At 47.0% G+C, this 12242-nt stretch overlaps 1 protein-coding gene across 2 annotated transcripts in view; it reads left to right on the forward strand.

The window, feature by feature from the left end:
* Positions 1 to 2792: 2792 nt before the first annotated feature.
* The window catches only part of PSMD11 (proteasome 26S subunit, non-ATPase 11), a 73347-nt gene continuing 63897 nt past the window's right edge, over positions 2793 to 12242 (forward strand). The window contains exon 1 of one of the 2 annotated variants that reach the window (XM_033918222.1): positions 2793 to 2950. In XM_033918222.1, the coding sequence (XP_033774113.1) occupies positions 2860 to 2950 (91 nt within the window). In that variant the 5' untranslated portion in view covers positions 2793 to 2859. The remainder of the gene's footprint in view (positions 2951 to 12242) is intronic. The other variant, XM_033918221.1, reaches the window with a different exon arrangement.

Consider the following 12242-nt stretch of genomic DNA (forward strand, 5'->3'; position numbering starts at 1 on the left):
TTTTTTCAGATATATTAGTGAAAGGAGGAAGATGAAAAATGGAATTGCTAGGCTAAAAGATGTGGGAACCAATATGTGGAGAGTGATGAGGAGAAAGCAAATGTGCTAAACAAATACTTCTGTTCTGTGTTCACAGAAGAAAATCCTGGAGAAGGACCGAGATTGTCTGGCAAAGTTACACGAGAAAATGGAGTAGATTCTGCGCCGTTCACGGAGGAGGGTGTTTATGAGCAACTTGAAAAACTGAAGGTGGACAAAGCGATGGGACCAGACGGGATCCATCCCAGGATACTAAGGGAGCTCAGAGAGGTTCTGTCGAGTCCTATTAAAGACTTGTTCAATAAATCTTTGGAGATGGGAGTGATTCCTGGGGATTGGAGGAGAGCGGATGTGGTCCCTATTCATAAAAGTGGTCAAAGGGATGAAGCAGGAAACTACAGGCCGGTGAGCCTCACTTCAGTTGTTGGAAAAATAATGGAAGTATTGCTGAAAGAAAGGTTAGTGTGCTTCCTTGAATCTAATGGGTTACAGGATCCGAGGTAACATGGCTTTACAAAAGGTAAATCGTGCCAAATGAACCTGATTGAATTTTTTGATTCGGCGACCAGAGAGCTGGATCGAGGACATATGCTAGATGTAATTTACTTGGATTTCAGCAAAGTCTTTGATACAGTTCCTCATAGGAGGCTGTTGAACAAACTTGAACGGCTGAAGTTAGGACCCAAAGTGGTGAACTGGGTCAGAAACTGGCTGTCGGACAGACGCCAGAGGGTGGTGGTTAATGGAAGTTGCTCGAAGGAAGGAAAGGTGAGTAGTGGAGTCCCTCAGGGTTCGGTGCTGGGGCCAATCCTGTTCAATATGTTTGTGAGTGACATTGCTGAAGGGTTAGAAGGAAAAGTGTGCCTTTTTGCAGATGATACCAAGATTTGTAACAGAGTAGACACCAAAGAGAGAGTGGAAAATATGAAAAAGGATTTGCAAAAGTTAGGAATGGTCTAATGCCTGGCAACTAAAATTCAATGCAAAGAAATGCAGAGTAATGCATTTGGGGGTTTAATAATCAGAAGGAACCGTATATGCTAGGAGGAGAGAAGCTGATATGCATGGACAGGGAGAGGGACCTTGGGGTGATAGTGTCCGAAGATCTAATGGCAAAAAAACAGGGTGACAAGGCAGTGGCTGCTGCCAGAAGGATGCTGGGCTGTATAAAGAGAGGCGTAGTCAGTAGAAGAAAGAAGGTGTTGATGCCCCTGTACAGGTCATTGGTAAGGCCCCACTTGGAGTATTGTGTTCAGTTTTGGAGACCGTATCTGGTGAAGGACGTAAGAAGACTTGAGGCGGTCCAGAGGAGGGCGACGAAAATGATAGGAGGCTTGTGCCAGAAGACGTATGAGGAGAGACTGGAAGCCCTGAATATGTATACCCTGGAGGAGAGACAGGGGAGATATGATTCAGACGTTCAAATACTTGAAGGGTATTAACATAGAACAAAATCTTTTCCAGAGAAAGGAAAATGGTAAAACCAGAGGACATAATTTGAGGTTGAGGGGTGGTAGATTCAGGGGCAATGTTAGGAAATTCTACTTTACGGAGAGGATAGTGGATGCCTGGAATGCGCTCCCAAGAGAGGTGGTGGAGAGTAAAACTGTGACTGAGTTCAAAGAAGTGTGAGATGAACACAGAGGATTTAGAATTAGAAAATAATATTAAATATTGAACTAAGGCCAGTACTGGGCAGACTTGCACGGTCTGTGTCTGTATATGGCCGTTTGGTGGAGGATGGGCTGGGGAGGGCTTCAATGGCTGGGAGGGTGTAGATGGGCTGGAGTAAGTCTTAACAGAGTTTCGACAGTTGGAACCCAAGCATAGTACCGGGTAAAGCTTTGGATTCTTGCCCAGAAATAGCTAAGAAGAAAAAATTTAAAAATTTAAATTGAATCAGGTTGGACAGACTGGATGGACCATTTGGGTCTTTATCTGCCGTCATCTACTATGTTACTAGATGTTTGGGAAAACCTGGACTTGTCCTAATTTTAGAGGACTGTGATTTCCAAGATCCTGTAGTTTGTACGGGTTTTGGAAGGCCTCGAGATTGGGGCCTCCGAGTATACCTGGATGTGAAGCGATGATGTCACATGCATGCGTGCATCTGCACATCCTTGGAGCCACTCCAGATGTGGCCCCGAGCTCAGGGAAGAAGAGACAAGGTTTGTGTGGGGGTGGGGCTGGGAGCAGAATGGGGTGTGACTGGGCAGATCAGGGCAAGGCTATGTGTCCTCTCTTTTTTTAATGAGAAAATCTGGTAACCCTAGGGCAGGGGGTGGAGCCAGAGGAACCAGTTTACTTGTGTGCCACTATCTAGGGCCCAGCTGAAGAATTAATCCTGCCCTGTACTCACTTATCCATGGTGCTGAAAAGAGTCTTGGTTTTCATCCAGGCGCCTTGCTTGTTTTTCTGGATTGAAGAAAGCATGGGACAAACACAGAGGAGGATCTCTAAAGGAGAGGAAGGGATTGTAAACCTTAGTAGTTAGTGTAGGTGGGCTATTGGATAAACCAGGTAGCCTTAGGCAGTCATCATCTGTTAGATATCTATTGCCTGTTCACTGTAGCATTAGTACAGGCTGGTGAAGTTCTACTGTATTCGTAAAAACGAGAAAATGAAGCCTTTTGCCATCTCCTTTCTGGTTCCGAGTTTTGGATCGTTGTAGCCCGGTAGGGACTCCCAAAGCTTCAGAACCCTAGCCCACGTCCCTAGTCAGAAGCGGAACTCCAAGTCCCGGCGTCCCCTGGGCGGGCCGACTTCCGGTGTCCGTCATTTCCGCTCGAAGCGCAGAGGCGGCGGATTAAGCGAAGGAAGATGGCTGCCGCGGCGGTGGTGGAGTTCCAGCGGGCGCAGTCCCTGCTTACCACGGACCGGGACGCGTCCATAGATATCCTGCACTCCATCGGTGAGTGGGACGGAGGCTGTGGGGGTCGGACTGGAGGAGGTGGGAGTGGCGGCAGGTGCAGGGACGGAGAGAGAAAGGGAGGCCGGCTGCTGACTCACGGTTATGCTCCCAGGCCCTGGCCGGCGACGGGGAGGTTTGGGGAAAGGAGAGAAGCAGCAGAATTGTGTCCTGTTGGCTCATGTTCACGGGGAGCTGGGAGGGGGGGATGCACAATCTATTTGGAAGCAGCGTGCTAGGGGTGGAAAGGGGCTGCTGGAGCCTGCCTTCAGGCCTCTTCTACCCGACTCGGTTCCGGCGCTAGGCATTGACTTTCTTCAAACAGGTGGGAAGCGAGAGGGAAAAGAAGGGGGGGTGGGGAGGAAGGATGAGACACTGCAAAGACTGGATGAAGACACTGGACACGTCCATTCCTGGATCTCAATCTATTTACATCTACAAGTGGGGATAGCGCTAAATTCTCAGATTTACAGGGACTTTTGTGCCTTAATCCCAGGAGATAATTAGGCTGCCCCACTTATTGACAGCCAAACTTAAAACTGGAAATAGCCAGAGAATGCCGTTCTCGTTTGGGGAAGTATCAAACTAGTCTTTTTTTATATATATTTAAATGATGAATTTTTAATAGAGATGAAAGCGTTTATGGTTGCATCTTTTTTTTGTCTGTGTGTAGAATAATTTCTTAGGATGTTCTTATTTTGTGTGAATTTTAATGACAGTTCAACTAAACTTAAAGATATCATGAGGTTAATCACATTTGAAAATGTGTGCATAGATCTTATTTTAATGTAACTTTTATTGGCTCAACATGAAAATTAGCACAGCATGCAAATGGGATCATTCTGGAATTTATTTCTTTTTTTTTAAATATATAATGTGTAATAATTTACTTGGTTTCTATGGGTTAACATTCTGGAGATGGTTGTAAGATTTAGGATGAGTAAGAAAACTTGTGTGGAAAACATCTTGCGACTGATTATCTTGTCAGTTAGAAAATAAATTATTGAGACTAACCCAGTCAGTCTTGTCTGCTGTTATATTCTTACGTTTAACACTGACATTCAGAACCTTACATAGCTCTTTCTCATTTAAGCTATATCAACAAACTACATCTACTTGTTTATCCATTGTTTGTGGAAACACCAAAGTTTACCATGGGTTTTGGATTGTTCATTGGATGGTGTGATGAAATACTGGTAAAACCTTTTTTAGCTGCTTCCTAATTTTGTCAAAATAGTCTAGAGTATTTTCAAACAGCGGTGATGTAGTTGACTGTTAATAACACATGGGACCGGGTGTACTGAACAACTGCTTCTGTGTGCTGTTTTTGGAAGAATATATGAGGTTATCATATGGAGGAATACATATTGTATTACAAAATATAATTACTGGTTGTTCTGTGTCCGTTATGTATTATTTATCTGGCATAAAATACAGTATGTCTAAGAATTTATAAACCATGAAGGAGGTGCCATAGGTGGAAGTGATATAAAGGAATAACGTGCTGCCTTATTTTAGAAGCGAGTCAGCTTTTAATTAACCTGAAAACTATTTGAATAAGTTGCCAAGCTGCAGGAAAAAATTCCTTATCTTCCTACTTTATTTATTTGGATTTATTGACCACATTTTTCAATGGAGAGAGAGTCACCTAAAGCAGTTTACAATACATTGAATAGTAATCAGGTACTTTAAAGTATTTTCCCTATCTATCCCAGCAGGCTTATAATCTAACTAGTACCTGGAGCAATGGAGTGTTAAGTGACTTGCCTAGAGTCACAAGGAGCTAGGATAGAACTACCAACCTCAAGGTGCTGAGGCAGCAGCTCTAACCACTAGTTTCCAAGTTTATTAGAACTTTCTATCCCACCTATTTGGGGAAACCTAGGCAGCTTACAATTAAAATAGAGGGAGAAGTGATGAGAAAAAGACATGATTGTGAGGGGAGGAGAAACTATAGTGTTTTAAAGAAATGTTTTGGGGAAAATATAGTAGGGAGGCTGTCCTGAACATCTGTCCAGAGCTTAGATTTAAAAAAAATATGCATCTTTAAAGAGATAAGTTTTCAGATCTGATTTGAATCTTTAGAGAGGTGTGAAGGTGTAACGTGACCAGGAGTTGGTTTCAGAGGGTAGGACCGTGTATAGAAAAAGATGATTCACAAATGTGTTCATGGATAACTTCTCAATTGGATGGGATGACTAATTGAGTTTGATCAGCAGTTCTTAGTGTCCTACGAGGTGTGTAAGGAATAAGGACTAGATTCACAAAACTCCCTATCCGATCTGGATCCGGGGGGCTGATTCACAACATGTCCTCATGCAAAAGAGGATGATCAGAATCACGCCCCCAACCGACTGCATGGATCGCTCTCCAGCGATCCCGACGCATGCGCAGACCATCTGCCCAGTAGAGCTGGAAAACTTTTTTACTTCTTTTACGTTTTACCTTCGTGAGTCCATTGTTTTAATCCACGGGTTAAAACCACGGGCTTGCACTGAGGGGAAGGGCAGGAGAATCGGGGCAGAGAAGAAGGGTGGCCAGAGCAGGAGAATTGGAGCAGAGAGCAGGGTTTTTCGCAAGCGACAGCAGTCGCTTGTTTTGGATTGGCCAGCCCAGTCAGTGTGCCTGCATTTGTTTAGTGAATCGCATCCTTCCTTCTTTGGATGCCGTTTCCCCTCATTTGCTTGTGTGGATCGGAGGATGATCGGCCACGAGGTTAGTGAATCGGGTCGCAGAGTGGTCTAAGTAGACAGGAGAGATAAATGGGTTCATCTGTTTGAAGAGTCTTGTAGACAAGTACCGTATTTTCACGCATATAACGCGCGCGTTATACGCGTTTTTACCTACCGCGCATACCCCTAGCGCGTTATATGCGTGAGCGCGGTATACGAAAGTTTTAAAACATAGTTCCCACCCCGCCCGACGCCCAATTCACCCCCCCAGCAGGACCACTCGCACCCCCACCCCGAACGACCACTCGCACGCGCTCCCACCCGCACCCGCATCCACGATCGGAGCAAGAGGGAGCCCAAGCCCTCTTGCCCGGCCGACTCCCCGACGTCCGATACATCCCCCCCCCCCCCGGCAGGACCACTCGCACCCCCACCCCGAAGGACCGCCGACTTCCCGACAATATCGGGCCAGAAGGGAGCCCAAACCCTCCTGGCCACGGCGACCCCCTAACCCCACCCCGCACTACATTACGGGCAGGAGGGATCCCAGGCCCTCCTGCCCTCGACGCAAACCCCCCTCCCCCCCAACGACCGTCCCCCCCCCAAGAACCTCCGACCGCCCCCCCAGCCGACCCGCGACCCCCCTGGCCGACCCCCACGACCCCCCCACCCCCATTCCCCGTACCTTTGGAAGTTGGCCGGACAGACGGGAGCCAAACCCGCCTGTCCGGCAGGCAGCCAACGAAGGAATGAGGCCGGATTGGCCCATCCGTCCTAAAGCTCCGCCTACTGGTGGGGCCTAAGGCGCGTGGGCCAATCAGAATAGGCCCTGGAGCCTTAGGTCCCACCTGGGGGCGCGGCCTGAGGCACATGGTCGGGTTGGGCCCATGTGCCTCAGGCCGCGCCCCCAGGTGGGACCTAAGGCTCCAGGGCCTATTCTGATTGGCCCACGCGCCTTAGGCCCCACCAGTAGGCGGAGCTTTAGGACGGATGGGCCAATCCGGCCTCATTCCTTCGTTGGCTGCCTGCCGGACAGGCGGGTTTGGCTCCCGTCTGTCCGGCCAACTACCAAAGGTACGGGGAAGGGGGGTGGGGGGGTCGTGGGGGTCGCCAGGGGGGTCGCGGGTCGGCTGGGGGGCGGTCGGAGGTTCTTGGGGGGGGCGGTCGTTGGGGGGGAGGGGGGTTTGCGTCGAGGGCAGGAGGGCCTGGGATCCCTCCTGCCCGTAATGTAGTGCGGGGTGGGGTTAGGGGGTCGCCGTGGCCAGGAGGGTTTGGGCTCCCTTCTGGCCCAACTACCAAAGGTACGGGGAAGGGGGGTGGGGGCGTCGTGGGGGTCGCCAGGGGGGTCGCGGGTCGGCTGGGGGGGGCGGTCGGAGGTTCTTGGGGGGGCGGTCGTTGGGGGGGAGGGGGGTTTGCGTCGAGGGCAGGAGGGCCTGGGATCCCTCCTGCCCGTAATGTAGTGCGGGGTGGGGGTAGGGGGTCGCCGTGGCCAGGAGGGTTTGGGCTCCCTCCTGGCCCGATATTGTCGGGGAGTCGGCGGTCCTTCGGGGTGGGGGTGCGAATGGTCCTGCCGGGGGGGGGGATGAATCGGACGTCGGGGGGGGGGGTGAACGGAGAGTCGGGACAGCGCACGGAGAGGCGGGGCAGTGCACGGAAGTCAGGGGGGTGAACGGAGAGTCGGGACAGCGCACGGAAAGTCAGGGCAGTGCACGGAAGTCAGGGGGGGTGAACGGAGAGTCGGGACAGCGCACGGAAAGTCAGGGCAGTGCATGGAAGTCAGGGGGGGTGAACGGAGAGTCGGGACAGCGCACGGAGAGGCGGGGCAGTGCACGGAAGTCAGGGGGGGGTGAACGGAGAGTCGGGACAGCGCACGGAGAGGCGGGGCAGTGCACGGAAGTCAGGGGGGGTGAACGGAGAGTCGGGACAGCGCACGGAAAGTCAGGGCAGTGCACGGAAGTCAGGGGGGGGGTGAACGGAGAGTCGGGACAGCGCACGGAGAGGCGGGGCAGTGCACGGAAGTCAGGGGGGGTGAACGGAGAGTCGGGACAGCGCACGGAGAGGCGGGGCAGTGCACGGAAGTCAGGGGGGGTGAACGGAGAGTCGGGACAGCGCACGGAGAGGCGAGGCAGTGCACGGAAGTCAGGGGGGTGAACGGAGAGTCGGGCAGCATGCGCGGTATAATCGTGAGCGCGTTATACCAAAGTTTTTGTGCTTATCATCGTGATTTCTGCGCGCTATACACGTGTGCGCGTTTTATACGGGTGCGTGTTATTTGCGTGAAAATACGGTACTGTAATAATGTTTTGTATGTTATTCGATGGGGAATAGGGAGGGAGACAGTGGGATTCCTTTAGTAATGGGGGTGATGTGATTTATATTTCCCAGCATTGTGTATCAGTTGGATATTGATATTTTGGATGATTTGAAGTCTGTATATTTATTTCTGATGCCTGCAAAAAGTGAATTACAATAGTTTTTTATCTGTTGAATTACTAATGAGTTAATTAAAATATTAAGTGCTGGGAGAAAGATCAATGAGCAGATTGATCTTTTTTGCCAGTCTGGAAAAAACATCTTTTAACTACCTGAGAAATATATTCAGTGAAGTAGAGTTGTGAATCTAACATGTAGAATGCGTGTGGAGTTTACAAAAGGAATCCAAGTTTATTTACAATTTGATATACCGGCCATCGAAAAGCACCTGGTTGGTTTAAAATGCTAAAATTTAAGTTAAAAATAAAAAGGGGCAATATGTGGACAGGACGAAGACAAGAATATAGACAAAACTGATACAAGAGGTGCTGGAGAAGGGGAAGATTCAAAATTACATCGAAGTTAAAATAAAAATTAAAGGGAGGTAAGAAGCGGATAAACAAGTAGGAAAGGTAAATCACTTCTTAAAAGCGGTTCTCATTAATTGTTGGAAATAGTTGGAGAAGGGATCTTATCTTGTATTTTGGTAAGCGTTTTAAATAGAAAGGTTTTAAGTTTGGTTTTGAATTTGTTGAGAGAGTTTTCAAGGTGGAGGTGTGATGGCATAGCATTCCAGGGGACAGGGGCTGTGGCGGAAAAGATGGTGTTTTGAGTTTAGAAAAGTTATTTGATTGGGGGAACAGTCAGCAGATCTGATCAGCGGATCTCGGGGCCCGAGAGGATGCATAAGGGATGAGATTTTTATCTAAAAAAGCTGGGTAGTGGGTGAGTTTAATTTTGTAAACGAGTAACAGTATTTTATATGTTGTTCGATGGGAGACTGGTAATCAATGAATTTCGGGGCAGGACGTGGTCATATTTTCTTGCTTTGTATATAAGTTTGATGGTGGTGTTTTGGATCATTTGTAATCGGTAGATTTCCTTTTGAGTTATACCGTGATATAATGAGTTGCAATAATCAATATGTGAGATAATCAGGGAATGAATTAGGGGTTGAATAGAGGCGGGTTATAGCGCAAATTAGTCGAAGTTTGTAAAAGCATATTTGGGTCGATGAACTGATTTGGTCGTAATAGGTGATATCTTTGTCTAGGATGATTCCTAGTAACTTGACTTTGGGTTCGATTTGGATTGGACAGGATTCAATACATATTAGTCCTTTTAAAGTTTTATTGTTTTTAACCGGAAATAGTATTACTTGAATCTGTTGGTTTGGACCCATAAGCTAATTCTGTTGAATTTGGTATTAATTTCTTGAATGTCATTGATGTTTGTAGGGTTGATGGGGTGTAGAAGTTGAATGTCGTCGGCATAGGTGAAAGTGGTAAATCAAACTGATTGAGATAAGGTCAGTAGTGGAGCTAAGAAGATGTTAAAGAGGAGAGGATAGAGCCTTGTGGAATGCCATAAGTATGGGTGATAGGGGAAGAAGATGTTCCTCTGGAGTGGACTTTGAATTTCCGATCTGCGAAATAAGAGGAGAACCAGTGGAAAGCGGATCGTGAAATTCCACTGTTTTTGAGACGATGAAGGAGGAGGCCGTGATCGATTGTGTCAGATACTGCCGCTAGATCGAGAGATAGCAGAAGGACAGATTTGTGGTGATCGTGATAGTAATAGATAGTGGTGGTGAGATCAAGGAGAGAGAGTTCTATGGAATAATTTGGGTGAAGAGCATTCGTTTTCTCGAAAAAGTCAAAAAGTTGATTGAACACTATTTTTTTTTATGAGTTTGGCAATGAAAGGCAGGTTGGCAATAGGTTGGTAGTTAGTGCATTGGGTTTCATCTAAATTTTGTTTTTTTAATTTGGGGAAGACTAAGGCGTATTTCCAGAATTTTGGTACTGCATTGGTTGAGAGGCTTTTGGTTATCATTTCTAGGAAGAAAGGACCAAATATAGTTTTATGTGGTATATAAATATAAATTTTTAAATAAATAAATAGGAAAGAATCGGTGTGTTGTTTAGTAAGATTGGAACTCCTTTGCCATAATTCAATGATTTGAGTATTTTTTTGTACTGGATTCATAACATAAGTTTAAGTGAATCATTAGATGATGGGGGGACTTTGTTGAAGTTGATGGTTTTCTCTTTGGAAAGCTTCCAAGACCCACCATGTCTCAATTTATCACCATTTCATATAACGTCATCTTTGAAGCTTTTGGGCATCATATTGGACAGCAAGTTAACATATCAGCAACAGATTAGCTCTGTTGTACAAAAGACCTTTCACAGACTTCGAATGATACGTTCTGTCTCTAAAATTCTCGAGCTCTCCTCATTAAACATTCTGGTTCATTCTCTTATTATCTCTCAGCTGGATTACTGCAATGCATTATACAAAGGAATTGTCCAAAAAGCTCAGACGCTTGCAAATTATCCAAAACACTGCAGTAGAGCTTATTGAAAATGTGATCATGTAATACCCCTTCTAATCAAGACACATTGGCTCCCAGTATCCCACAGAATCACATGTAAAATTTTGTTTCTAACATTCAAAACACGCATCACTAACTCTGGAATTTCTTGATAGATTCTTAATCCCATATGCCCCTTCAAGAACACTGAGGTAAAATACCCAACATCTTCTATCCATTCCATCCATGTGTCTCATTAGCACGACCCATTCTACCATCTTCTTAGTTACCGCTCCCATGCTCTGGAATTCAAAGCCCATAGAATTATGTGAAGAAATGATATTAGAACACTTTAAAACAAAACTAAAAACATTCCTATTCAAAGATGCATTTGATCTTTAATTAAATCTTTCTCCAAACCTTTATCTACAGACGGGTCCTCTCCTACTATACTACCCTTTAATGGCTTTCTGTCCTATTTTGATATTTAGCTCTCTGCTTTCTCCTTTCTGTACCAGTACGACTCTGTCATAATCTGTTACCCCAATTTTATATTTTAAATGTATGCTGCTTATAAGCTTGATAAGCAGAATATCAAATTTTAATAAAACTTGAAACTTGATGTTGTCTTGATTGTGTCCCTCTAGTTTAAGAGTTCTAGTGAGGTTGTAAAAATCACTGTGATGAACATTCATTTGTCATCATCAAAGGCCATCTTTCCTTAGATTGGCATATATTGTCACAATAGCCTGTCTTTTGACAAAATCTGTATTTGATGTTAATTAATTTGCTTATCTCTTGTTTTCCATTTTTGACAAAATTGTTTGAACAGGCACTATTGGTGCAGTCAAAATAATTTTTGTTTGCCAGTAGTTAGTTGAGTCCATATTAGTAGCATGCTTCCATGAAACCTCCCACCCCCCTCCGATACCAGCCTCCCTGCCTGCCTCCCATCCCCCTGAGCAGCATGTTGCCATGGAAACCACTCCCCCATGCCATCCTGCCTGCCTTCCATTGAACCCCCTACCCCCCTCCGATGCCAGCCTGCCTCCCATCCCCCTTCCACTGAAACCCCCCCACCCCCGATGCCAGCCTGCCTCCTTCCCCCTGAGCAGCATATTTCCAAGGAAACCACCCCCCCGATGCCATCCTGCCTGCCTGCCTTCCATTGAACTCCCCCACCTCCCCCTCTGATACCAGCCTGCCTGCCTCCCATCCCCCTTCCACTGAAACCCCCCCCCCATGCCAGTCTGCCTGCCTGCTTCCCATCCCCCTGAGCAACATGTTTTTAAACCCCCCCTGCGCCGACCCTAGGCACACCACTAACACCCGCAACTCCCCCTGACCTTAGGCACACCACTAACACACCGCAACTCCCCCCCCTACCTGGCACAACAGAAACCCCCGTTGACCCTCTCAGCCGACCCTCCCACCGCTAGACGGCTGACAAACCTGGCAGCTCCAGCAGCGTCCCAGGCACACTAAACACACTGCTTCGGGTCTTCTACTGGCCTAATTTCCTCTGCTGCGTCCCTGATGACGTCATCAGGGATGCAGCAGAGAAAATTAGGCCAGTAGAAGACCTGAAGCGCTTTGAAGAAGAGCGGCAGCGGGAAGGAGGAGTTGCTGGTGCAGGCGCCGTGAGGACTGACACAGAAGCACACCTCACGCCACCAGGACTCACGATTGTTCAACAGCGCATGCGCGCTCTAGGGTTTTATTATTATAGATAGTTCTGATCTACGTAAAGCAAGTCTAATCATCCAGATTTTAAGACACAAACAACTGTGCTTTATTGTTCAGGCCAGTACTATTAAACTATGATTTGTTTTAG

This window comes from Geotrypetes seraphini, chromosome 13, assembly GCF_902459505.1.
Source record: "Geotrypetes seraphini chromosome 13, aGeoSer1.1, whole genome shotgun sequence".
Classification (NCBI taxonomy): Eukaryota; Metazoa; Chordata; class Amphibia; order Gymnophiona; family Dermophiidae; genus Geotrypetes; species Geotrypetes seraphini.